Genomic DNA, 26,467 nt, shown 5'->3' with positions numbered 1-26,467 from the left:
GGAAACCTGCTGACACTTAACCTTATACGTTACCGGGAAGCCAACTCTAGATAGTTACTGCTGCTGGTGAGGGAACAACCGAGGGAGCCAAGAGAAGATGGAACGGGTGATTTAACACATATTTAATGAAACACAATATTTAATATATTTAGGTTCCCTTGCAAGATCTCTTTGTCTGCAAACAGTGCAATTCTGAAAATATCAAGGCGGGGACTGGGAGTACACACGATGACCCTATAAAGCAGATTGCAAGAGAAGCTATTTTCACTTGAGAAAGCTTAAATTTGGTGGCCTTAAATAGATCTCTCTCTCTCTCTCTCTCTCTCTCTCTCTCTCTCTCTCTCTCTCTCCCTTTGGTCTGAATAATTTTGGTTTTAAAGCTCAAATAATATTGCAGGGTGAGAATAAAGCAAGCCACCCCAAATGACAAAACCTAAGGATACAGTTACAAGCATGGGACACATAGTCTGTTCTCTGTGGTCATGATCAGTATTGATCTCACCACACCCAGCTTCTTTATGGGGTATACTTACTGATCGCCTCCACAAACCGCTCAAAGAAACTGTAAGGGAAGAGCGGTTCAGACAGCTCCCGGAAAAACATCTTCAGTGCTCCGGTGACGACGTGGATGTCCTCCCACTGGCTGTCATCCAAATTCAGCTTCTCTTCTGGGAAAACACGAGGAGAAATGGAACAACTGGTTTTAATGAAACAATTACAAGACACTAATTATTATGTTAATGTTTGCCTACTATCATCAGCAACCGTTAACAGCCTTCTGCACCTAGAGGTTTGGTGCTGTGCATGGATTTTTTTTCTTCCCGTTTTCTGTAGGAAGGGAACATTTTCAATGGAATACCATCTGTAGGAATGCAGCTAACAAAAAAACAAGGGACACAAAGAGACAGTACCATTGACACAGTATGTCAGATACGGTTATTCCCATAATGCATCAGTATGAAAATTAGCATCACAGCGCAACATGATTCAAAGCTATTTGGTTTTGAGGCCGAGGGGCTAAGAGTTGCCAGCGATGGCTGGCTCAAGGGACCGGCCTGAAGGCCTTGCTGAGCCAACAAGAGACATATGCTAAACATGGCAATAGAAAACGAGTTATTGCTTTACATGTGTTAGCCTTGCTATGTACAAGGGAATAATGGCTAACACTTTTATTTTTCTTTCTCTTTCTGTCTCTCTCTCTCTCTCCCCCGGTTTGACTCTTTCTCTTTCTCTTTTCTCCTGAATGTAAAGTCAGCAAGGAATAGAATATGGAGGAGAAAGTAAATTAATTCCTTCTTACTGCTTCAGAAATATTTTTCTTCAGTTTTCATCTCAGTGAGAAAAATGTGCCCAGCAACAATATTAGACAGACCCCTGTTGGCCTATGCAGGCTATGCAAAGCTGCCAAAATGATAACATGCTGAAGACAAACCACAAATGCTAACCAACTCTTTGGAAGTAACAAAAATATTTGCTTGGGAAGCCTGAGTGAGTTGCCACAGCGACAAACTAAAGAACTTAGATGCCAATGTGAATGCTCAGTAGCAAGCGGGTGTGCTAGGTGCCCCTCAGCATCCTTTGACTGTCAGTAGGGAAATCTGAGATCATTCTCATTCACACAAGGGATGATTGTTGTCTAGAAGTGGCATCTTTACATATAATTAAGAGGATGCAAGATACTATGGCATTTCTGCTCATCTATAAGATAAGCAACATAGAAAGGATTTTTTATTCTGGACTCAAGGAAGCACAAAGTTATCAGTTACAATATAATTAACTGAAAATCCTTTTAAGAGCTTATAGGTATTTGGCTAACTGGAACTTTTCCTCTGTTTTGATGCTGTCTGAGCTCACAGTCACAAGCCCCCACCCACAGTGTGAGCTCTATGAGTGTCTAGGAGCAGTTTGCACTGAAGTGAGGGTGGCAGGGGGGGAGAAGTAAGGAAAGCTGAGAACTGTCACTGTAGGGATTCTCTGCAGGAGCTGTTTTGCTAATAGTGTTCATATCCTTTTAAAAATATTAGCCCACATCACTATCAGATCTATTTTTTTTTTCGAATCGACTATTATTTTCGGTGTTTTTAAGTTAAGTTCCTGCTCAGTAGTTTGTCTGTGAAAGGGGGATGAGGTGGGCCCATTTATGCTCCAGGGGTCTGTTCCTCTTCCTTTCAATCATTGTCCGAACCTCAGTCATAACACACTAATATGACTCCCAACAAAATCATCAGAGGAGACCTTCTCCCTGCCCTGCAATCATTTTGATTGATTGTGTTTCAACAATTAGTCTTTTCTTTAGCTGCTCACTATTGAAATAGGCCGACAGCATCTTAGCAGGCCAGCTTTAAACAGTCAACTGTTAACAATAGCATCAAAAAGGGAGACCTGATGGGGTTTACTGTCACTTTAAAGAACGAGGTTTTCACATTGTTGAAATCTGTCAGATATTTTGAAATGTCCCTCTCCCTATGGCGCCACACCCCCTGCGTGCCCTTATAATAAAATTGGTTTTACTCCTGATTAAATCATTTTCTCCCTACCCACTACCATACTTCTCATAATGGACCTGTGCGCTCTACAGCTGGTGTTCTTCCCATGGTACCAATTCTTACTTTATCTTTTAAGCACTTCGCTGCTAAGATCTCATGCAGAGTGCTTATGTTTTGTTAAGAGCTTCATTCTTAGAGAAATAGTTTAACACATGTTCTAAAAATGTTGTACAACTTATTGCTTAAAACACATTTAGAAAATGTATCAGTACTGTAGCTTTGGCACTGAACTTTAAGTGGAAACCTAAACAGACACACACACATACACACACACACACACACACACACACACACACACACACACACANACACACACACACACACACACACACACGCATGCAGGCAAACACAAGCACGTAACTCCAAAACTTTATTAGAAAAGTAAATGGTACAGTGGTAAACTGAATAGAGGCTGCTAAAGGAAACAGCTCAGAGGGTCAAAAGGAACCAACAAGAGAAACAACTACTATTCAACTAGAGGAAAATGCCATTAATGTCACTTTTGGATGGCAATTTTAGTGACTGTGAAAAGGGAGTACAGAGAAGGAAATACGTCACTTGATTATGTCTGCTTAAAAGCCTTAAACCGTACCATTGCTAGTTTGTGTCACAATTCTTAAAGTAGATATCTGTTTTAGTCATCATTTAAAGAAAAAGTAGTTATATACTGTAACCTTCTATAAGTAGCTCCAATAAAGAATATGGCAAAAGTCAGCAGTAGTCATCTGAAATCTGAAAGCTAATCTTTATATCCAGTATTTCATAATCTCAACAGGTCCCTTGTAATCCAGAGGATCTCATGGTGGAGGTTTCAAGGCCATGGTGGTCCATTTAAACATATTATTATACCCAAATAATATGCCCCAAATCATAAAATCACAAAATCAGCTTGTTCTCAAGGAAAAAAAAACTCATCATCACTCTATCCTTTCTTGGTGTTGGCAGGTATCATTCAATACATTTGAATTATTTGTAGGAGTTTCCTAACTAGACTTTTCCCTTTTCCAAGAATCAAAGGTTTCTCAAGAGTAACATACCATGGTGTTTGAGGAAAAAGAATCTTCCTTATAGTGATAGCCTTTGCACTCTGGGATGCATAGGTAGTATATCTGTCAGTTACCCAATAGACACAAATTATATCTCCTAGGGCTGACTATATAAAATGTTTTCAAACATTCCCAAATAACTTCTGGGGCTGCAAACTCCTTCTTGTTGATAGGACTCTAATGGAGACTGGAGGCTCTAAGAGTCAATAAACACTCTTCTACAAACAATTTTTATGAAATTTACCTCATGTGAAAATGATCCAGAAAGGTGTGTGTGTGTGTGTGTGTGTATGTGTGTGTGCACACATGTGTATATACACGTGTGTGTGTAAATACTATAATTTCCCTAATATGAAGTTAAGAGTTAGTACCTTGTTCTTTATTAAACTTAATTATTATTATTATTATCATTATTATTATGTGTATATGTGTGTGTGTGAACACATACCATGGCATGTGTTTGGAAGTCAGAGGACCATTTGTGGGAACTGGTTCTTTCCTCTAGTGTAGGTCTGGGCAATCAAACTCAGATGCTCAGGATTGTAGGGCAAGCACGCACTAAAGCATCTTCCAAGCCTTATAATTCTTAACTACTTATAAGATCAAACCCTTTTATAGAAGAAAATTCATATAACGATATTCAAGGTATTTGCTACAAAAATAGTAACTGAAAATTATGTAGCATGTAACTACAGGACACTATGCTACGTATTGTATAATTATATCTAATTTAAATCTCCAGTAAGACAATTAAGTAGATGTTGCTGACAAGATATCCATTCTATAGAGAGGATAAAAGGGGTGGTAGAAGCTTAAGGAATATTCTTATGAGTAACAGATATTGAAACTGAGATAAGGAACCAACACATTTCCACCACATTTAAATCACTATACTCGTACATAATTTTGTCTGGCATAAGAAAAGGAGACAAACAAGTAATGTGAAGAGCTAATAGACTGACATGACTTCAAGAACGGGGATTTACACTTTATCTCTAAGTGTCTTAATTGAGACCATACATATGTCAATAAACTCACTCCAATATTTAGTAATTCCCCATTTACTGAGCAGCTAATTCTTATGTGAGCAGATATAAAACAAAAGGGAACTGCACTGGGAAACAGGGAGAGAAGTGAGAGATGACTATAAGATGCGGTGTCGAAGAAAGGTAATAGAGTAGGAAAAACATTATATGTAACACCTTTTTAAGGACCCGATCTACCACTGATTCATTTTACATCTATTCATCTATTTGTAAGATGAAGATGGTTCAAGGGACAGATGCTGCTATCAATGAAAAATGTATACAACATTTGGAAGTTATAAAGAAATAAACATCCTATGTATAGCTATGAAGGGAAAGGTAAACATAGACTCAAAAGACCAAATACATAATAAATGAAGGCACTGGAAATACGGAGTGAACACAGTGAACCATACTAACTGGCATAGATATATCAGTTCAATGCTGTGTCCCTTACCAGACAGGGTCAACAACAACTTTACCCACTGGACTCCATTCCTGGGGAAAAGTCAGGCTGATTTAAGGTATCTCCTAATCCTTATACTCAAAAATCTGTCCTGGACTCTCTTGGCCCTTTAATTAAGCTATATTAAATACAGATTGGTTGATGGCTTCAAAGCATATAAGTATAATTAAGGTAGGTTAACCCCAAAACTATGAGACTTTCATTATGTGTACACACACACATGTAGATATAATAAATGTAATTAACATAGGTTAAAACAAAACTATGAGACTTCATTTTATACACACACACACACACACACACACACACACACACACAAACATACACATGAAATGTTTTATCCAAACAAGGCTATCTTATCTTGAAATACCTTTCTGTGAAGGAGTCCTAGTATACTTTATATGTTTTTAGAAAAAAAAATGATCTGTGCATGAAAAAAAATGTGTTTGAAAGAGAAAAATCAACTGTCATTTGTAAGACAATTAAGGAAAAGTTTCTTACAAAGAAGACTTTGTTGGCTATTGAGGGGCAATGCTAGCTTTCAAAGAAGCTGGAGCATTTCAGTACCGCTGAGCATTTAAACACCCCCCCTCCCCACACACACACAACACACACACATTTCTATAGATAAATGTGAGAAGTTGCTTTTTCAGGTCTGAGTGTAACTAAATTGTTTTTACATAATGTTGGTTAAAATGTGATCATGGATACATAGAATTATCCAGAATAGTATTGACGCAAGTGGAAAGGAACAACTTTTGGGTATTTAAAAATCAGATGCTCTTTTTTCTTTTTCTTTTTCTTTTTCTTTCTTTTTCTTTTTCTTTTTCGTTTTCTTTTTCTTTTTCTTTTTCTTTCTTACCCTTTACTTTGCATTGTTTTCCATGACATTTTCAAAAGCTTGTTCCAGCTTTCACTTTACTACCATAATAGAAACTGGGAAAAGGACAACCCAGGTTAGGGAAGATAAGATAATGATAAGAACAGATTGCACTGTGAACATCAAGGATGTGGCATCAGCTCCCAGGGCTGAGGACCACGGCATAGTCACATCCTTATTGGGAAGGCCTGCTGAGTACATGGATGTCACATTGTAGATGGCAGAGATGCCGGAGAGGAGGAATCTTTATATAATCTTTGGCTATAAAATAAAACTGAGAGGTTGGATATTAGAGTGGATAAAATGGCACCATTTGTCTATAAATATGCAGCTTCTATTTAGGCTTCGTGTTTAAAAGACTGGATCAAAAGGAAGTCAGTTGAGTCATTGATGTGGCTGAACCTGTCTTGTTATCTCCGTAGAGTGACAGTTCAATCTAAATTATGATGGGTTAGGTAAATTCTCAGACCTGGTGATAACAAATGGTATGCCGAAGAAACGCCTTCCTATGCTGTCGCAGTAGAAGCCCCTTTGTACTACACACACTGGTTATAGCTTGAGGATGCACCGAGGATATTATCTTAGAAATCCTGGCCAGTTGGCCAGTTAATTTGTTTGTTCACTTCATTTTTATTAAGCAAACAGGGACTGAACACAGACTGGATACCAGTCGCTGTGCTGTGTGATTTAGAAAGCCACAGCTGGCCAACTGCCTTATGCTCCTCAAAGGAGAGGGCTTTACCAGGTGCTCAGAAACATTGCTACAGCGAATACTGACCAAGTTCTAACAGTTCACATCTTAGGTCTATCCTCTGCACCACAGTCTGCTGACCTTGACAATCAGTAGGTGAAATCCAATCGATAAGCATACCTTCACCAAATGTACATGATGCTAACTACTCCCTGACTCTCCAAACGTATCCATTTTTGTATTTAAGGCTGCATGCTTGTATTCCGTAATGTGACAATTTGGAGATAAGTCTCTTAAAAAGGAAATTGAAAATATAAGGTCACATAGACTCCAGTCTGACAATCCAATAGGAGTAGTGCCCTTACAATAAGAGACTAAATCACACTGAGGGGACAACCAGGAGGCACTTTCTATGGATGCCAGAGATGCCAGAACATATGGATATATATATATATATATATATATATATATATATATATATATATATATATATATATATATATATATATCACCAAGGATAGATGCTTTGGATGACAATGACCTGGGACTGTTCAAAGTTCATATTTCCAGTGTTCTGAGGTAAATTACTGTGGTTTAAGCCACCCAGCCCATGGAAATTTTGAGGTCAAAGTTAAGTAATATAACAACTGAAGGTTTTGCATGATAAAAGACAATGTCATGTTCCTAGATTACATTCTCAAACAAGGGCTATTTCGCATTTGTGACATGCAGGATAATGTCACTTAGATCACCCCTGATAGGTGATCATTTATATTTTAAGAAATAATTTGAAGCCATAATTCAGAATTGCTTGCCTATTCTGGCTTAGCCTAACTGCAAATATTGAGGATACAGTTTGTGGTAGCAAGGAATAAAATACCATCGTCATTTTCTGCCTCAGCCACTTTTGCACAAATGCATTTACTAAAGCAGGAGTACACTGCTGTCCCTAAAGGCTGACTGTTAAGAAGTAAGGAATATTTAAAATTGTGTGGAAAAATCTACCCAGTCAATTTAATTGTCCATGGCCATGGTGCCTAACAAAAGAGAATAAAGTAGTTTCAGATATGAACTTTTGTTCTGTTACCCCTCAAAGAGTTATCATTCCTTAGAATTCATGACAGAAATCCTTAGGAAATTGCTAGAAGTCTTACTTTTGAAAGGGGTTGCACACAGAATAGGTGCTTCTGCAACCCAGTGTGCTGAGCCACTTCCATATAGCCTTTCTGAAGTTGGAAAGAAGGAAGAAAGGAGGTGATAGGCACTTCCTAAGGTGCTAAAACTTCAAAAAAACAAAGGAGAAAGTCCTGCAGTTTCCAGTGGGATATTTCAGCAGGCCACGTTGATCTGTTTCTTCATACTTTATAATGCATCTAGACCTTTGAACGTTGTCTGATATACCCAAGGCATGTGCACAATGGCACAGCATAATAAAAAATGTCTTAGGTCATCTCTTTGAAGGAAGCAGAGATGTCTTCTACCACAACACGTGCTGGAAGCAAGCCGATAACATGAACATTTTTTTTTTCTTTCTCTTCAGGTTTTATTTGGATGCAATAGTAACACAGCAGGTAGGTACAGATGAAACTTAGGAAGCACGCGCCCCAGATGGAAAGCATGACATGTGTGCCACGACTTTGTGCATTTTTAATTTACAGTGGCATAACATAAAGCATCCTCCCATCACTGTCACTTCATGCAGAATGTCACCATATAAAAAGTGGTGATTGATATCATGTTTCTTCCCAGGCATCTTCTAGATAGGGCTTCTCTGGGCTTCTGGGATGTACTTGCTGGTCCTACACAGATTCTGACAACACCACCAAAAAATAAACTGGTTTTCCTTTAAGCTAAGTCATAAAGACTGATGTAATTTTTTGGAGCCAGTGTGTGCTTCTTGAATGCCTTTCTTATTTAGGGCTTTCAACTCTGCCCTTATTTCCATTCAGTCAAAGGCCTTTTGTACTCCACAGACATTATACACAATGCTTCATTTTATGTGACTGTCTTCTCCAAATAGATCCCAAATTTGCTTGAATTCCATGGGTGATTTCACATATTACAGCCTCCAAAGGGTAGAGAACCAGGGTAAAATTTAACAGTCATTTGAAAAGGCTTGCTTCATGTTGGCTTGAAATGACACCATTGCTCCTTTGTCCTGTCCAGTTCATGTTACATTATTTAATATCAGCCTAAGGGGTCTGTTCCTATAAATGGCTATGCACAGATAATTTTTCTGTTGTGTGTGCACACAGGGATGTTACTTAACATTGACCTTTTGTCTCTTTCGAATGAAGACTCCTAAGTTTATATGAGTTAAGTAAGGCTCTATAGGTAGTGGACCACTATAGACCTATCATACATGATCAGACAGTTTACTTGTGTACTGTTCACTTTGCCAGTGGTAAATGTTTCCAGACTCTAATAAAACTTCTGGCTTTCGTTATTCTCCTTGCTATATTGTTGGACTTTGGCGAGAAATGGGAACATTGGAAAGAATAGGGACTTGCTTTAGAAGTTAACTTGTGAATTTAGAAGTTAGTCTGGAAATATTCCTTCAATAAAGTAGATGAGGTGAACAAAATTGGTAGATTTAGATATTGCCACATTAATTTATTCAAAACATTTATCTCCAGATAAAAGGTATGGCAGTTATTAAATAAAGAAAAAAATATTCTTAAATAATACTAAGTTTATTTCTTAAGAGTAGTTAAGTCAATTTTCTCCTTCATATCACAAGGATGGTAAGAGCTCTACAGATACAAAAAATATGTGTGAGACTCACAATATTCATGGCAATTTGTATACTAGAAAGGGTAGCATGGTTCCTGCAACACTGTTTGTAGAAACCACAAAATAATATTATCATAATAATGCATTGATATAATATAGTAGAATAGTGAAATAGGTTCTTAAATGAAAGAGTATTCTCTCAAAAAGTAATTGTTTTGGTTGTAATAGATAAGAAGTTTGAGTGTTTTTCTACCTTTAGCTTGCTTGCCTAAATTTGAGACCTGTTGATAGCCTCCACTTTCAAGGAAATAAGGACAAAATTATTCTGTTGCTCTTTTGTAACTTCAAAAAAAAATGGTAACTCATACACATGATTCGCGAGGTCATTTTCTAAAGTTTAGCACAAATGAACTAAAAATCTAGTTAAGATTATCAAAGCACTTGATAATGTGGTATTGGACAATACATAATTTTAAAAAAGAAATTGTTCAGTATTGTCATTTAAACATTTTATTATTCTGTTTTGAAATATGTCATGTATTGAAACAGTGTTGATGATATATGTAAGAGTACACACCAGCGCCCTGATTTCTCTTCTTCTGGCTATCCAGCTTTTACTCCCAGAGAATCCTTATGCTGTTAACTCCCTGAGATTCTTTCAAAGACAGTTCTTGCACTCAGACAGTATTGCCTTCTATCAACATTTAAAAAGAAACAAAATATAAATTTTTCTGTACTTTGATTTTATTCACTGGGTATATCATAGAGATCATTTAAATCTAACAGTAGCTGTCTTTCTGTCTCTTACTGTCTGACTGCCTGTCCGTGTGTGTGTGTGTGTGTGTGTGTGTGTGTGTGTATGCGTGTTCATTTTATCTACATATTCATCTTTGTAGAAATATAACGACTCATTAGCTAGTCGCACATTTCATCATGACTGTGCAAATAAATTGTATTTACATAATTTATATATGTGCCAATATATACCCATGTAGGTAGAGCAAATACCTAAATGATAATAAGGTCCTGTTAAAGTTCCTCTGTGTGTTTAAATTTTAGCAAGTGTTTCTCAATTGCTATTGTAGTTGTTGAGATAATTTGTATAATGTTGCAGTGTGTGAGAACCTGTGGACCACTGGGGTGTGTGTGATTACTGCTTATCATTCCTCTCTGATGTCCATAATAAGGTGTACATGTGAAGAGATAATTGAAAACATACAATAACAAGTAAATACAGAAGGATATAAATGGAGATGTTGAGTAATAAAGTACATAAGCCTTCTTAAACAGCAGGACAGATACCTAAAGTAGAGTTTCTTCTTTTTAATTTTGTGTATAAAATTTTATTATTAAGAAACTTGAAAAGGAAAATAGACACTAAAATTAAACAGATCTAAATCTACATATCTCAGTGAACTTCTATACACTTAGATTAATCATTTGAGACAGAAGCTGTGGGGAATGAGATTTTTACATTTTCACTATCAAATAATGTATTTGTCTACCATCCAAAACTAAAACCCATGACAGAATTAGAACAGAAAAAAACACTACAATACTCTATCCTTTTTATATAACATGTTTATTACCTATATGTATATATGTATGTGTGTATATATAAATTTTTCAGTTACATTATTCAGTCTTCTCTTATCTGGTAACTAGGTTGATTCTAAGTCTTTGCTATACTGAAAGAAATTACAATTGGCATGAGTCTACATAGCTCTATGGTATAATGTGTAGCTCTCTGGGTATATTCCTGAGAATAAAATAGCTGGGTCTTTTGCTTTTTAAATTTTTTTGAGAACTCCCTGAACTGATTTCCACAATGACCATTTAATTTACACTCCCCACAACAATAAGGGTCCTATTCTATCCACAAGTTCTCAAACACTTCTTGTCGTCAAATTTGTTGATGATAGGATTTCTGACTGGGGTAAGGTGTAGTTAACATCTAATTAATTAAAATGATCCAGCAGCTTGCATACAATTAATAATCATTTAATATAGAATAACGAGTTATGAATGATAGAAATCACTCCCTTAGCATGAATTTTTATTGTTTTGAGAAATAAGAAACAAGAAAGAAAGAAAGAAAGAAAGAAAGAAAGAAAGAAAGAAAGAAAGAAAGAAAGAAAGAAAGCAAGAAAACAGAGTTAGTAAGTTTGAAATGAAAAAAAAAACAACATTATTTACCATTGGGGATCAATACGTGATTCATTAAGCAATTGGGAAACACCCAGTAAGTGTCAGGTGTCCTACTAAATGCAAGAAATATGTGTAGGAGAAAATGGAGACTGAAAATCGTAATAAAGTATTCCATAATCTCTTGAAGTAACTAGAATTTTCTCATTCCTGTTAGTGTGTCTATTAAAACTTTATAGTAGTGTCCTTTCTGTGAAAAAAGGTTGCCCCTTTTAGTCTTATATTCGTTTCATTAGTACAAATCTATGCTCAGTTGCTTAGTAAATATCTTTTAAATGAAGACCATGAAGACGGTGGTAATGACTGAGTAAGCTCTTAAGTAAAAGGGCCATACATAGTGCTGGTCTTTTTTTTTTTTTTTTTTTTTTTTTTTTTTTTTTTTTTGTGGAAAAACATCAACTGCAATGGTCTCAAGACATAACTTGGCACTAAGATGTCTTTGCAAGCAACACAGACAGGGTTGGCACATATAAACATGTCTTGTTCAAACAGAAGAGCGTACTTAACCTAACTTCACCACCACACAGTCTGATGCTGGAGAGCGGAGGAAGTCAGTGGAGGAAGCTAATTTCACCACGCACACTCCGATGCAGCAGAACACAGGAAGTCATGCATATGGATGTTAGAGAGCACAGGAGGTCATGGAGTAGACTTTATGTCAAATGCAGGATGGCACAGGCTTTTGTAACTATGAGGAATTCTAGCTTTTTTTCTCTTTCAGCCTAAACAAATCTGTGCCTGACTGCTTGAGTCTCGAGCTTATAGCTATGAAGCCATTCATGGCATACTCTAAGGAAAGAGATTCCTCGCCTAACGTAGATTTATTTAAGTTTTGATCACAACAGTTTTAATCATAGCATGATAATTCTACTGTTTGCCACAAGTAAAATTACTCGTATGAACCAAAGGATCTTTATCTATGTCTCTCCCTTTAAAACTTTTTTTTTTTTTACTCTTACAAAGGAAAACATTTAATTGGGGCTAGCTTTCTATTTCAGAGGTTAGTCCGTTATTATAGTGGTGGGAAGCATGACATGAACCAGGCAGACATGGTGCTGAAGAAGAAGCTGGAAGTGCTACATTTCAATCTGCAGGCAGGAAGGACAAGACTGTGTTCTACCCTGAATGGAGCTTGAGCACAGGAGACCCCTAAGCCCATTCCCACACTGACACACTTCCTCCAACAAGGCCACACCTACTCCAACAAGACTGCATTTCCTAATAGTGACACTACCCATGGGCCAAGCATTCAAACACATAAGTCTAGGGGGCCGTACCTATTCAAACTACCACATTGACTATATCGGAATTCTCTTCAACTACTGAATAATATGCCTTTCCATAGATTTTACACATTGCTTGGTTAATCTACTCAGTAGTTTATATAGGATATTTTCAGTTTGTGCATCTTAGGAGTAAAGCAGATATGAACATTCTCTCTACACATTGTTTTTCCTGTGGGCAGCAAAAGGCTTTTCCTCTCTGGAGGTACACCGTTGGTATAAGTCATCACCTCTTGCTTCATGATCTACTCTCTATAAGTCCCACTGTGGGGAGACCCTGTGACCTTACTTTTACCATATGATTCTATTTCCATAACCCTGCCTTTAAAACTTTCTTATTACTGAAAGAAATTCAATCTAATTAATTTTCCATCTCTGGAGTTAGATGTATTCTTTTTAATAGTTTGGAATATATCTTTTTGCCATCGTTACCCAACCTTAATTTATCCTCCTTTGATAGTAATAATATTGTGGTGAAAACAGATGTGTATACTCATAGACCACAATGCACCATTCTTTGCATCATGTTCATTTCTCATAGCATTTAACCAACACGAAGACACAAGCAGGTCATTCATCCATATATCCACTCTTCCATCAAAAACTTGGATTCAAACAGCTAACTGTGGAGCTTAGATATGTGAAAGAAAATATAGAGTATCTACTATTACATATATTACAATATACAAGAAATTCAGGCAAATTTTGATAAACTAATAGCATATAATAAGTATTATAATTTTATGTAAACTGCTAAGGGAACAAACATAGAAGATGATGGGCAAACCTCATCTGGGTGATGACCAGAGGAGATTTTGCACATGAAGTTTTATGTTATAATTGTTTCAAAGAAAATAATTAATTAGGTCGATGAAGAGGGTACCTAGGCTGGGAGAGAGGGACAAGAGGTAAATTAAGATGGACCCTAATAGAAGTAGTAATATCTCAAAGACAGGCAAACACATTGAGTAATCCATGGGTTGTTGGAGAAAGTGAAAAGATAGGTTTCCCATCTCAAGGTACTGAGGATTGAAAGGAAGAAAGGGAGATGTGGTGGTAGGATAAGAAGGCCCTGAAAACTGAAAACATACACACAAGTTATATATATATATATATATATATATATATATATATATATATATCCTGCTCAGTCTGTACAATTATATATATATACATATATAGTATATTTACATATAGCATAATATAAAATGCTCACATATGTAACAACATATTGTTATATATGTAATATATAACATAATATATAATATATAATGTCATTTATAATAAAACAAAATATATAATATGTAATTTCATATATAATAATATAACAACTACATATGTTATATAGTTGTTATATATAAGAATTACATATGCATATATATAAATGTAATAATGAGTAATAAAAAACAAAGCTGAATTTAAAAGAGAAAAGGGGAGAGTATATGGGAAGGTTTGGAAGGAGGAAGGAGAAGGAGGAAATGATGTAACTACATCATATTCTCAAAAAGAAAAGAAAATTAAAAAGACCTGAGTTTGTTTGACCATAGCAAAGGAGTCATGTTTTAATAGGACATTTAGTGGCAGTGTATGGGGTGGGACAGAGTGACTTCATGACTGAAGAAATGTAACAAGCAAATAGCTGGGGTGAGAAACTGCTGTGTACAGAAACTGTGGAAAAGTATTGCTTTAGGACATAAGAGAGGAACACACAGGTATATACCTGAAACTATTAAGTATGAGAGGAAAAGTCTGGAAAACTAATGGCCAGCATGTACAAAGGACTACAATTCAGAGACTGTTACTGGATTTAATGTAAGTTCAGGGAAGAAAAAATATTTCATTTTCCAGAAGTTTATAAAGACCTGCTGGTAGCTTGAAAATGAGAACCCATTTGGATTATCTGACCAATGATAAGACTTCAATGGTGTTTTAGTATCATGAGCTACTTTATTGTCTCTACAAAGGGAAATTACAATTAATTGGATTATGTTGGTTTCCACATGCTGATTGCATGAGCGAAAGTATAAAAGTAGAACTCTTGCTAACAGGTCATATCTACCATCAACCATGGGATTTGCTCTTTTACTTACCAATAAGATTAATTTCTTCCTTACAGTCTTCCAATTTGAAGTCATTTTAATTATAGAGTTTAGAAAATTCAAAGAGAAAAGCAAACCTACTTTCAATGTGTTATTAATGATTGACCTCATTTTTATTTCATTTTTATGATGAAGGGGAAATAAATTGATGGTTTGTTTATTGTTGAGAGGATTTTTACTTACTTAAGATCCTTTTGCAATCTTTCCTCAATCTCACTTTAATTAAAACCATTTTTACTGGATTTGCATAAAGTGCTGAACCCAGAGCTGCTTCTTTGTATAAAGAGGTGAACAGTCACCAATATATTATTCCTTTCTCCAATGAACTTATTATATAGAGGAGGAGTTAGATCCACAAACTGTGAACATCACTATGCTTGAGTGGAGTGTTCCAGTAAAGATGCAAACTGTTCTTCCTCAAGAGTTTGAGCCCTGGCAGGTCAATCATGCTTCGTGCACATGAACTTACAGGCAGCACAGATTTGAATTTGGATTATTAAAAAAAAGAAAAGAAAGAACGAAGTTGAGAGGGTTGGCAGAAGTCCTTGGAGGAGTTAGGAGAATATGTGATCTAAATACATATTATGCATGGATGAAATTCTCAAAAAATTTATAGAAATATTATATTGATAAAACAGAGGAATAGATTAACTTGTCATAATCCATTAAACCCTTTTGAAAGAACTACATAAAAACTTTAAAATATTGATACTTTCAATAAATCAAAACTTTACATGATTTACTCTTAACAACAACTAAAAAGACGTTAATGTCTCAAAAAGAATAATAGTTACTTCTCAGGCATTGTTCCAAGTTATTAATTTTATACTTATATTAATATATGCTTTATGTATTTTTATGACAGGCAAACATGTAGGTTCAAGGATTAAACAACTTGACCAAATTCATTCAGGCATTAAATGGTAAAGTCCAGGCAGTCTGGCTCCTTTTGTGTTATTGCTTTAACATATGTTCTTCAAAAATCATATTTAAGTTAAATTATAATTCTAATATACTTAAAAAGATGAATTCTTTAAGACACACGTAAGCTACAAAGGCTTTGGACTGGATTATTGCCTGTCTTAGTTAGGGCCACTATTGCTGTGGCGAAACATCGTCACCAAAACCAAGCTGGAGAGCAAAGAATTTATTTATGTATTTATTTATATTTTTTATACATATATGTGTGTGTGTGTGTGTGTGTGTGTGTATGTGTGTTTTATTTACTTACTTGATTGCTTACTTATTTACACGTTTACATCACTGTTTTCTATTAAAAGAAATCAGGGCAGGGACTCAAGCAGAACAGGAATCTGGAGGCAATAGGTGATGCAGAAGGTGCAGAGGGGTTCTATTTACTGGCTTAGTCCTTGTGGCTAGCTGCTTTCTTATAGACCATGCATCCCATACAGGAGTGGTACTACCCACAATGTCTGAGTTCTACCCCAAATAATCATTAATTAGGAAAACGTCCTACAGGCTGGTCTAATTCAGTTGAGTTCCCTCCTCAGACGACTCTAGCTTGTGTCTAGTTGACATAAAACGAGTCAGCACACGGACATTGTAAAAGAGCACCCTGTTTCCCATTTTGCTTTCTATTTGCCCTTTTGGATTTTGCATGTGATCATGCAAAATGAACCAGCCAAGGTGGTGGTGCCTCGCTGTTTGACTTCTAACCTTTAGTCCTGAGCTAATATATTTCTGCTCATTTGAATCTTCTCAGTCTATGGTATTCCATTATAGAAGTACAACATGGATAAAGACATTTAGATCCTTTACTAGTTTTACCAACAGAAAGTATATTCTTCCTGCTACTGACAGATGAAATGTTCTTTGTTCAAAGACTGTCATGATGTATACGCCTTTGATAGACTGAGATGGGTAAGAAGCATATGCTAAACCTGAGTTATTAAGATGTGGTCTGGCATCAGTACAGATGTACCACACAAGACATTATTAAAAATAAAAATTACGAAGTTTTCATCAATTTTACTGAGTCTGGAATCTCTGTGGTATAATGGTGGGCTCTGGTGTAACGGACTTCTGGGCAATTTGGATGCACATCATAATCAGAGAACTACTGTTGTCAGGTTTTAAAAATCATGAAGACTTAGCTTGTTAGAGGTCAGTGAAAGCCTCAAATATAACCAGTGGCTGTATATTCCTTTCAGGAATAAAGGGGGCCTCAAAACGTTAGAGAAGCAGCACTAACCAGTCTGTATATTATGGAGATAAGTTTATTTGAAATATAAGAACATAGTGGGGAACAGAGGTCTGAGTCCTGATTCCAAGCTGGTGTGGCAAAGGGCAGAAGCTGTCAGGGCAAACCGTGTTGTCTGTAGCTAGAGGTGTGCTGCTGCGCTGACATAGTCATACAAGATATGTGGAAAAGATCATCTAGCACTTAGTTGTGTTTACTTTGGGTCTTTTGATGCTACGGATAATGAGTTTAGTTTAGAGACAACAGTAATACTTTTATATGATGGTGGCAAGTAGACAACGGGCGAGTTGAGTACAAGACCCAAGGCCTACAACTTGGATAGATGAATTCAGGAATAACCATGGAAGTGAAAGCTGAACTGTGACAGCAGAGCAGTAATGATGTCAACATTATTAAGGATGCTAACCACCTGAGCCCATGAACATCTATCTTGGACCATGGATGGTGCTTGGCACATTTTATATGCACAATATATTGAGAGTCCATAGCAGGCAAGTAAGATATTTTTATACTTGAAGAGTTTAAAAGCACAGAGACAATATCTTCTTCATGAACCGAAAGAAGTGTAAGAGCTAGTTTTTAACACTGATCTGTCTCATTTCCAAAGCAGTTTGTAAAGCTACCCAGACCACACTGGGGAAAAAGTTACGGAAATACAGAAAGAAAAAAAGAGAAGATGCCACTGCCATTTATAGTCCTGTCAATTAGAACATAAATATTCTATTTTAGGTTTACTTTTTAGTTTTTAAAATTAGCTTACAATGGGGCTGCCCAAACATGGACAGATCAAGGTCTGCATCAATGGACATGCCAGGGAAAGAGCCCACAAGGCTTCCAATTTGTAAAGTGCTATAGGCAACTGCAGAAAGCTGGAAGCAGGAGTGGTGATCGTCCCTGAGAAGAGCACAGCATTGGTTGTCTAGTGTTACATCATACATACAAGTAACANTATAGATACTGAACTGGTTATGTTTAGAAATATCAGTTTATATACATATATGCAAGCAATAATATTAAATGAAANAGGTCATGAATTTGTAGGAAGCATAAAGGAGTATATGAGAAGTTTTGAAGGGTAGAAGGGGAAGGAAAAATGTAATTATATTAAAGTCTCAAACCTTTAAAAAAAAGTAAAAAAATGTAAACATACATAAATTCAAAACTAATTGAATGATATAAATAAAATAAGAAATTGCTTACAAAGTAATACATTTCCAAATGGGATCTCATACATATTTCTGTTCAGTTGATTCTCGCCTTCTACAACTTTTAACTAAAGCTTATAAACAAACTTTGTGAGAGTAAAACAGAAGGAACATTAAGCAGTGGGGATTCCTGTGTTAACAATGTATCTACAAAGCTCAGAGTCTAGACAAATCAGACTGGGGATCAGGGCAATGCTGTCTACCTCACTGATTTTTTTGTCTCTAGCAAAGTGATGCTTGTCTTAATACCAATAGACTTGTCTTGAGATTAATGCCAATTGTGTTTGCGAACTGCTAACACAAGCTCTCAATGTATAGCAATGAGCCACACTGGCTAAGGTCTTAGAAACAAATCTGAAGTTGAAACAAATAAATTGGTGTCTCCTAGGCTCAGTGGTGAGTCTAATAATCCAGTTCCAGTAGTTGCTACCAAATTGAAAAACAGTTGGTCAAGTAGAGAAAAACCTATCAGATCTTTAACCTTCTCCTGCTTTAGCTCAAGACGTAGAAGAAGGTAGTGCTAAACTATGAGTCGTGGTTAAAGGCATAACATAATCCTAGAAATAAAATACTTTAAATTTCTGAAAATCTAGGTTACAGTTCTTTTAATGAACAGAGCTATTTTAAGTGACAGAACAGCCGTACATTAATTTGAATGTGTGATAAGGCACAGTACATATCATTTACAGATTGCATTTACATTCTGAACACACCTTTGCCATATATTTTATTTTTTTGCTTGATACATAACAATTACACCCAGGAAGTACTTTGATGGGGGACTATTAACACCTCAAAGTCTAAAGGAAAATTTCACCTTCTCCAAATCCTGCCTGTGAGAGCTCAGGTTGCTTTCTGTAATTCACCCCTGATGCCTTTTGGGAAAATGGATGCATTTACTGCCTATGGGAGCAACTTCTGAAAAGTAAGCCTCAGCAATCAAGCGGTCACGACATTCTTAGATTGTCGTTTGTTCTTTGCTCTCTTGCAGACACTTCTCATTGACCTGACTGGGAGACTTTCTTCAAGGAGGCCTGAATCATGAAACACATTCAGTGTGTGGGGATGGAGCAGGGGAGAGACCCTGGAAAACGGATGTTGGGTGAGAAGAAGACAGGACACTATAAACAAGCCAAAATAATGCCAGTTGAAATCTGGAAGGTCAGCCGTCAAGAATGGTATTCTAGATCCTCAAAATAGCATCGCTTTGTTCAGAATCTTGAAGAGCATCTTAGCATAGGTGGGGTAGGGGGCAAAAAAAATCATTTGTTTGAGTCTATCCTTAGCATCTTTAACCCCATAAAGAAACACATGATATGCATTTATTTCTAATTATTGACATAAGCCCAGCTGCTCTCAGTGCTAAAGGAACATTAAACTCACACAACATGGAAATCCCTACTTAGAATGCTTCCTCCTTCCTGAGCAAGGCCTTGTTGTGCCCAGCTGCTGTGTGCAGTTATTGCACCATTTAAAAGGTTGATGTACAAAAATAAAGAGGTGATAGGAACATCCGAGTGAGGGTGGAGCCCACAGAGCTGTCCTCTTCCTAGGTTTCATTACACGTTAATCTCCGTAATGTCTCGGCACAACAAAACAAATTACAAATTAAAGGGAAGAGCATTTGACTGTGGATTGCTGAATTTGTGTGTGTGTGTGGGGGGGGGCAGGAAAGCTACACATGTAAAGATACACTAGACACATGCAGCCCAAACAGAATATTGAAATTGTGTAGTTTATGTAAAACTTAAAATAAATAGATTTACACTTCCCTTTAGATCCAGAAATACATGGAAAAAGTTGCAAAGCAGCTCACAACAAAGCAATTGACAGGAAAGATAGCATCTGCTTTTCTGTCTATTCAAGCTGAAGTTTTTCATTTGGAATGCAAGCAGTGCTTCCCAAGTTAACATAATTAACTCATGACGATCCAGAAGCACCATAAGATAAGATGCAGATGGAAATTTGAAGCTGCAGAAATGCCCGTTCGGTGCGTCAGGATTATCACTTTTTTTTTTTTTTTAAAAGTGAACAAACCATCATGCTAATTAAAACAGGTGCTTTTCTTTAAATTTCAAACCCCTTTGCCTGTTATGAAATCACAAGCAGGGTTATTTATTTATTAGTCTGCTGTGAAACGCGCATCTTAGAAAAAAAAGGAGATCTGTGAAAACAACAAAGTAAGAAGATGAAAAGAACGACACTCAGCATTGCTTTCTGACACAATAGAGGACCAGTCGCTCAATTAGTTAGTAATTTCCATGTGACTACTTGACAGAATCTACTAATTGTTAATCTTCCACTAACTATTGCTTTACATAATTAATTATATTCAAATACAAACAACAAAGACATGTTGGCCAGTTGCCCTTTTGAGATTTTTTTTCCCCTGCAAACTGCCTCTGCTTACTGACAATATTTCTAGGAAGAAAAGATATTAATCTCACAGGAGAACACACATTAAAATAAATCAGCAGACTCTGTCCTTTACCTTGCTTATAAAGCAAACCACTCCACAAAGACAGAATAACAACCAAACCAGGAAATCTCCGAGCTACTGTCTGGTCACACAAATCCATCTTTGAAACCCTCCCTAATGGCCCGAGTCCTTTGAGTTGGGATCTTTCATAATAATTGAGAATTGCATAAAGTGCAGAGTAACCCATCTAGAGGTCAAGCATCATTCATCATTAGTTGAAGTGACATTTTCAACCCTTCATTTTGCAGCTGGGGAGAAAGGAGGGGAAAGGTATTCTTAGGAAAAAAGAAAGAAAGAAAGTAAGAGGACAGAGAGAGAGCACAATCCTCCCTCTATCCACTGAGGAGAGCACAAGGTGCCTCTCTGTCAGTGTGATAACATGCTTAAAGCTAGCAATGCCATTCTTCCCTAACCTGGGAGTCACTGAGCACATGGCAGCTGCATTCCTCCACTTAGGAGTTCGGCTGGAGATCAGTAGTAACTATTTTAGATGTCAATGAATCCCTTCAGTGGGGTGGGGAACACAGTTCTCTGAGCTGAAATGATGATTTATATCCAAATCCTGTTTTGTTTGCGAGACATTGCAACTTGTTAACAAGGCTCTCCTTGTTCCAGTGGCGTCCTCCAGGCAGAAAAGAAATTCTGGGAAGCTGGGCATGGCCACTTTGGAAACAGCAAAACAGCATTCCAAGAGTGCGTGGCAAATTTACTGGCCAAGTTAGGACCTCTGCCCGTCCACAATAAAAGATTCTCTCTCTCTCTCTCTCTCTCTCTCTCTCTCTCTCTCTCTCTCTCTCTCTCCCCCTCTCACACAACCTAATTTTCTCTGAAACACAAAGGTCACAACAGGAAATGAGAGCAACTAAAGATGAAAAAGCAATCTGAAACAAAACAAAAGTCCAAGATCGTTGGTATTTAGATGACCAATAATTCACAGAGCTTTTGATAATGCATAGATGTTTGTAAACTCCCAAGACGTGTCTGGATCACAATGTATCAGAGGTACTTGCTCAAGGAAGGAACATTTCTTTGGCAAGGGTTCTGAGTTCAAAGATAAGCGTTATGAAGTCCACCAGGGGCAGAGTAGGATCTGTCCCCTTCTGCTGAGCAATCCTCGCAAGTAGGTCTGTCTTTGAAGTGTCCTCTCAGATCCTTTGCTACCCGAGACAGAAGAATTTTGGTGCTTAACTCTCTTGCCAAATTAGAACACTCGAGTCAAATGTATGTGGGGTAATTGTCTCTCATGTCTAGGAAAATGATTTGGCAAATTTGGCCAAAATCTCAGAAGAAAGTCATCTCACAGAGTCCTTGAGAAGTAGTAAATCATGTATATGGTTATACTTTGTAGAGATATTTCAAAACTGAAAACATTTAGTATTTCCATGCATAGTAACTCTATAATGTCATTTAGCTACCATGTTTGGGCAGGATTCTGTCTGTGTGAAGAGGCAGGGCAGGTGAAGAAAGATACATGCCTGAAGCAGGTAAGGTCACTGGTCCTTTAGGTTTTCACCTGTGGCAGAGCCTACAGTGAGTGGTCTAAACTTTAGGCTTGACCCTAGGAAATGTATATAGTTTTAACTTGATGAAAATCATATAACATTTCCAGTATTGAAAATTCCTTTACAAAATAGGCTATAAGTTTGGTATGTGTTTATGTTTGTGTGTGTGTGTGTGTGTGTGTGTGTGTGTGTGTGTGTGTGTGTATATATATATATATATATATATAGAGAGAGAGAGAGAGAGAGAGAGAGAGAGAGAGAAAGAGAGAGTTCATGTTCACATATAGTGGTTCAAAAAGAGATTGTCATAAATTGCTGGTGTTTTTTCCATTTTGTTTTTAATTACTCCAATATGGGCTGAGTGCACAGAGAGATCAAATGGAGGTGTTGAAGAAATAATTAGCTAGATGTTTTAAGAAATTATTTTTAGTGAGTTGCCAAACAAATTGGAGCCAATACAATCATGGAATGTACCCGGGAGAAGGTGAAAGAAAATATAATCATGAACAATACTGAGGTAGACAGTCACAGACAACACAACACCCTTATAGCCAGAATCTTACTAAATAAATCTCTCCAATCTGGAAAAGTTCATCTTAGTTTCCTTTTCATCTTACAGAACAATGAATAAAGGGTCAAGGCAGTAGCTACACAAATATTATAAACAGGTCAGCCAATATTTGAACCAGGGTTTTGAATAAAACAGTTTGATGTCATCCTTGCTGCTGTTGAAATCAACTTCTCACTGTCCCATATAAACTTACTTAGGTTAAACTATGAAGAAATGCATCTAATGACAACAACACAATAAAGCGCTTTCAAAACCAAAACACAGTCACTTGTAGGATGCAGCAAACGCACTTTTCAGAGAGGTCTTAGAATGCACTCCCTATGGCTGACCAGCCCCATCTTCTTGCCTTGTAAGTCTAATGCCATTTCTTAAAACATCCTGGAACTGCTTCCTGGTAGTGTACCTTTGCATCACTGTCATCTGAAGAAGTACGAGCTTCCGGGTTTTGTTGCTGTTATTGTTGTTGTTTGGTTGGTTGGTTTGTTTGTTTTTCTAAAACTTGGCTGATTTCCAACCCTGAGTACCCACACTTTATCAGGAGGTATGAATTTTCCTTGCAGGGAGGCCTGTAAGTCTTTACTTGGAATTACACTTTTAAGTGCTAATTATGTATTGGTCTCAGGGAAAAAAATCCCAGTCACATGAAACATGTTTCTTATGGATGAGTTTAGCCATGGAGCCACAGTGGACAGAGCAAGAAGAAGCAGAGAGCCAGAACTTCTCTGCCTTCATCCATTAGCCTGACTTGCCAGGTAACTGTGGGCATTCGTTAAAGGGGAAGAGCAAGCTGAGAAAAAAAATTCAAAATATTTCACTACGAAAGAAATATGTTGCTCCAGTGTTTTCTACACTGAAAAGAGCTGCAACGTGTAGACCACGCTGAAGAAAGCTCATTGGCTCACGGAGCATGTGGCACATTCCAGAGAAATAAAGCTGTGCAGCCACCGCCGTGAGGTTGCAACAAAATCTTCTCAAACTATGTTGAGTTTAACAGGGCCCGTAAGAGACACATTGTAGAGTTAAGTCATTGGAGTTAAGTACTGGAACTTCACCTTCGGGAAGAATTTATAAGGGGTTCTTCAATAGATATAATGGCTAGATATAATGCTTTTCTCCGAAAGGGTGCTCTATATTTATTAAAATAGTGAGGATCAAAAGTTGGAATTTCGCAACAGCACAGGTGTCTTACAGAGACAGTACAGGTGCATCATAAACTCCAGGAACCTGAGGCCAAAAGATCCCCCTGAAGGGATTTGCAATGCATGCTGGCAGCTCTACTTGAAGAGTAACACACTGAACATGTACACATGACTTGTTAGAAACAGCATTTCAAACCTAGCCACTATCAGCATCTTGCTAGAGTCTATGGTGGAGGTTCCAGAAACTTCCAACCCTGCATTCTAAAATAAAAATTTCAATGACAGGAACAGAAATAAGAGAAACAAGCACACTTAAAGAGTCACCCCAACCCCCATCCTCTCGCTGTCTCTCCCCACCATATCCCCCCCCCCCCCCCCGGGAATAACCTCCTGCAGCTAAACCTGACTGTGTGGTTGTCCTCAGTCTACCCTTAAATGCTGTCTTATAACCATGCAGCCACTACTTGGAGAGATTATTTTGTAGTCTAATGGATCTCGTTGTCAGGAAATGGTTTTTGATATTCGGCCAAATTCAAGATTTCCAGAAACAAGTTTTATTTGCGCATTTCCCTCCTTTAATATTTATGGCTAATGCTGATATTTCATTTATGGGCTTTTCTTTTCTTTTTTTTTTTAAGCTTCAAATGGGCAAATGGTTAAAAAAAAGTGTTTGTTTGTTTTTTTTTTTTTAACTTAGAATTTCTTTTCTTCTTCTTTTTCCTCCTTAAGTGTCATAAAGTTAACTACTAATATGGATAACTACTTCCCCAGTGGGAATATGGTATATCTTTACTAGAAGAAGTGCAGATAGGTGGTAATATTTGAGGAGTGGAAGTTCACCAGATAACCCAAATCTGTAAGCAGACTTCAACAGCTTGAAGATTCTTTGTGTTGCCATCATTCATTGGTAACTGGGGAGTTTTTACAGCCTTTCAAACCTTAGAGTCCTTTCAATCATTAGATGCCTTAAAGGGACAGAAGGCCTTAAAATGTGCTCCCCGATCTCCCTAGTTGAAAGAGATACATAGACAGAGGGGGGAAAAGTCAAACAACAATACAAAAAGCATTAATGCAAAGAACAGTGGGGTCTCTCCCTAATTTGACTTTCTCTACAGGTGGCCTGCAGCTGCGTCCAAACAGGTTACTCCACTGCCTTCCCAGGAGCACGACAACAAAGTGCTATCTGTATTCACAAGAATACATTTAGTGGCATAGACTGATTCAGGTCTAAAAATAAGAAAAAAGCATTTTTCCAGCATAGCCCGAGGTGACTCCGTGCAGCAGCAGAAGACAGTAGCACTCTTGTCTTTCTGGCTGTGCCCAAGCATAAAGGAATCCGAGGCTTACTTCACAGGACTCGAGGAGGCCCAGGGCCAGCAAGAGTTGATTCATTCTGTTTACATCCGTGTGGGCTCACTGACAGCAAACAGCCGCCAAGCAGGCAAAATCAATAAGGAATATTCTGTTTTTCAATCGACTTCAAGGTAAAGTGTACAGCTATGTCTCTGAGACGGGGGCGCCTGTTTGAGCAAGCCGTCTACCATGCTGGGCAACATGAGGCAGAAACAGGAAAAATTAGAGTATACCTGTTTAGTTACGATGAAAAATAATCAATTGGGCCAACCTCACAAAACTCCTAAGAGTTATACATCCTGCTTGAGTGGATTTTTTTTTTCCTAGAGAAATCACAAAGAAAGAGAAAACCAGAGTCTGTGAGGTCTTTGTACTGTTGGGGTAACACCTCCCCCATTCATTGGGCTTCCCTCCTTTCTCCTCAGTCCCTGTGCAGGCAAACTCCCATCCTTAAAATTAGTTCCGCTTCCGTTCCCACTGTCACGCAGGTCACCTGCGAGGTTAGTTTGATGCTTACCGACCCAGGACTGGGACTCTACTCTTTAAGTCCAGTTCGGATAACTGATTCTATTTGTCCGATTAGTGTTCAAGCTATTTTCTTTTTAAAACTTTTTGATAGCTCTGACTCTTCCTGTCCAGTCAGAAACCTATCTAGTGTTATTTTTTTATTTTATTTCTTTCGTAACATGGACATGACAGCCATTAGCAAAACGTTTCTCTGTGTTCAGTACCCAGATGGTTCCAATTTATTTCCTTGTTCCTCTTTAAATCCCCACCTATATTGTTTTATGAAGATATATGATTTAAGAATACATTGTAATAGCATACTTTTGCTGATGCATGCCAAAAAGAGAGGCCAGCTGACTTTCCTTTTGAATCCAATAAAGAGGGAAAGAAGAATGGATTTAATAATGATGAATGAACGCCTGTCTGTTTCATGTTACATGAGAAAACAACCCCTTGAAATGTATCTCTCACAAGGTAAGATTAAATATTCAGTAGTCAATGTTCATTGATAAGAAG

General features: G+C 37.3%; 1 protein-coding gene across 5 annotated transcripts in view; it reads right to left on the bottom strand.

Moving 5' to 3' along the window:
• Positions 1–26,467, bottom strand: part of Arhgap15 (Rho GTPase activating protein 15) — a 622,856-nt gene that overhangs the window by 143,262 nt on the left and 453,127 nt on the right. For all 5 annotated transcript variants that reach the window (XM_021192463.1, XM_029536483.1, XM_021192464.2 and 2 more), the window contains one exon: positions 534–668. In XM_021192463.1, coding sequence (XP_021048122.1) covers positions 534–668 — 135 coding nt within the window. The remainder of the gene's footprint in view (positions 1–533; positions 669–26,467) is intronic.

Source organism: Mus pahari, chromosome 3 (genome assembly GCF_900095145.1).
Source record: "Mus pahari chromosome 3, PAHARI_EIJ_v1.1, whole genome shotgun sequence".
In the NCBI taxonomy this organism is placed as follows: Eukaryota; Metazoa; Chordata; class Mammalia; order Rodentia; family Muridae; genus Mus; species Mus pahari.
Note: the sequence above shows the minus strand (reverse complement) of the source record. Positions and strands in the feature narration are given on the sequence as shown.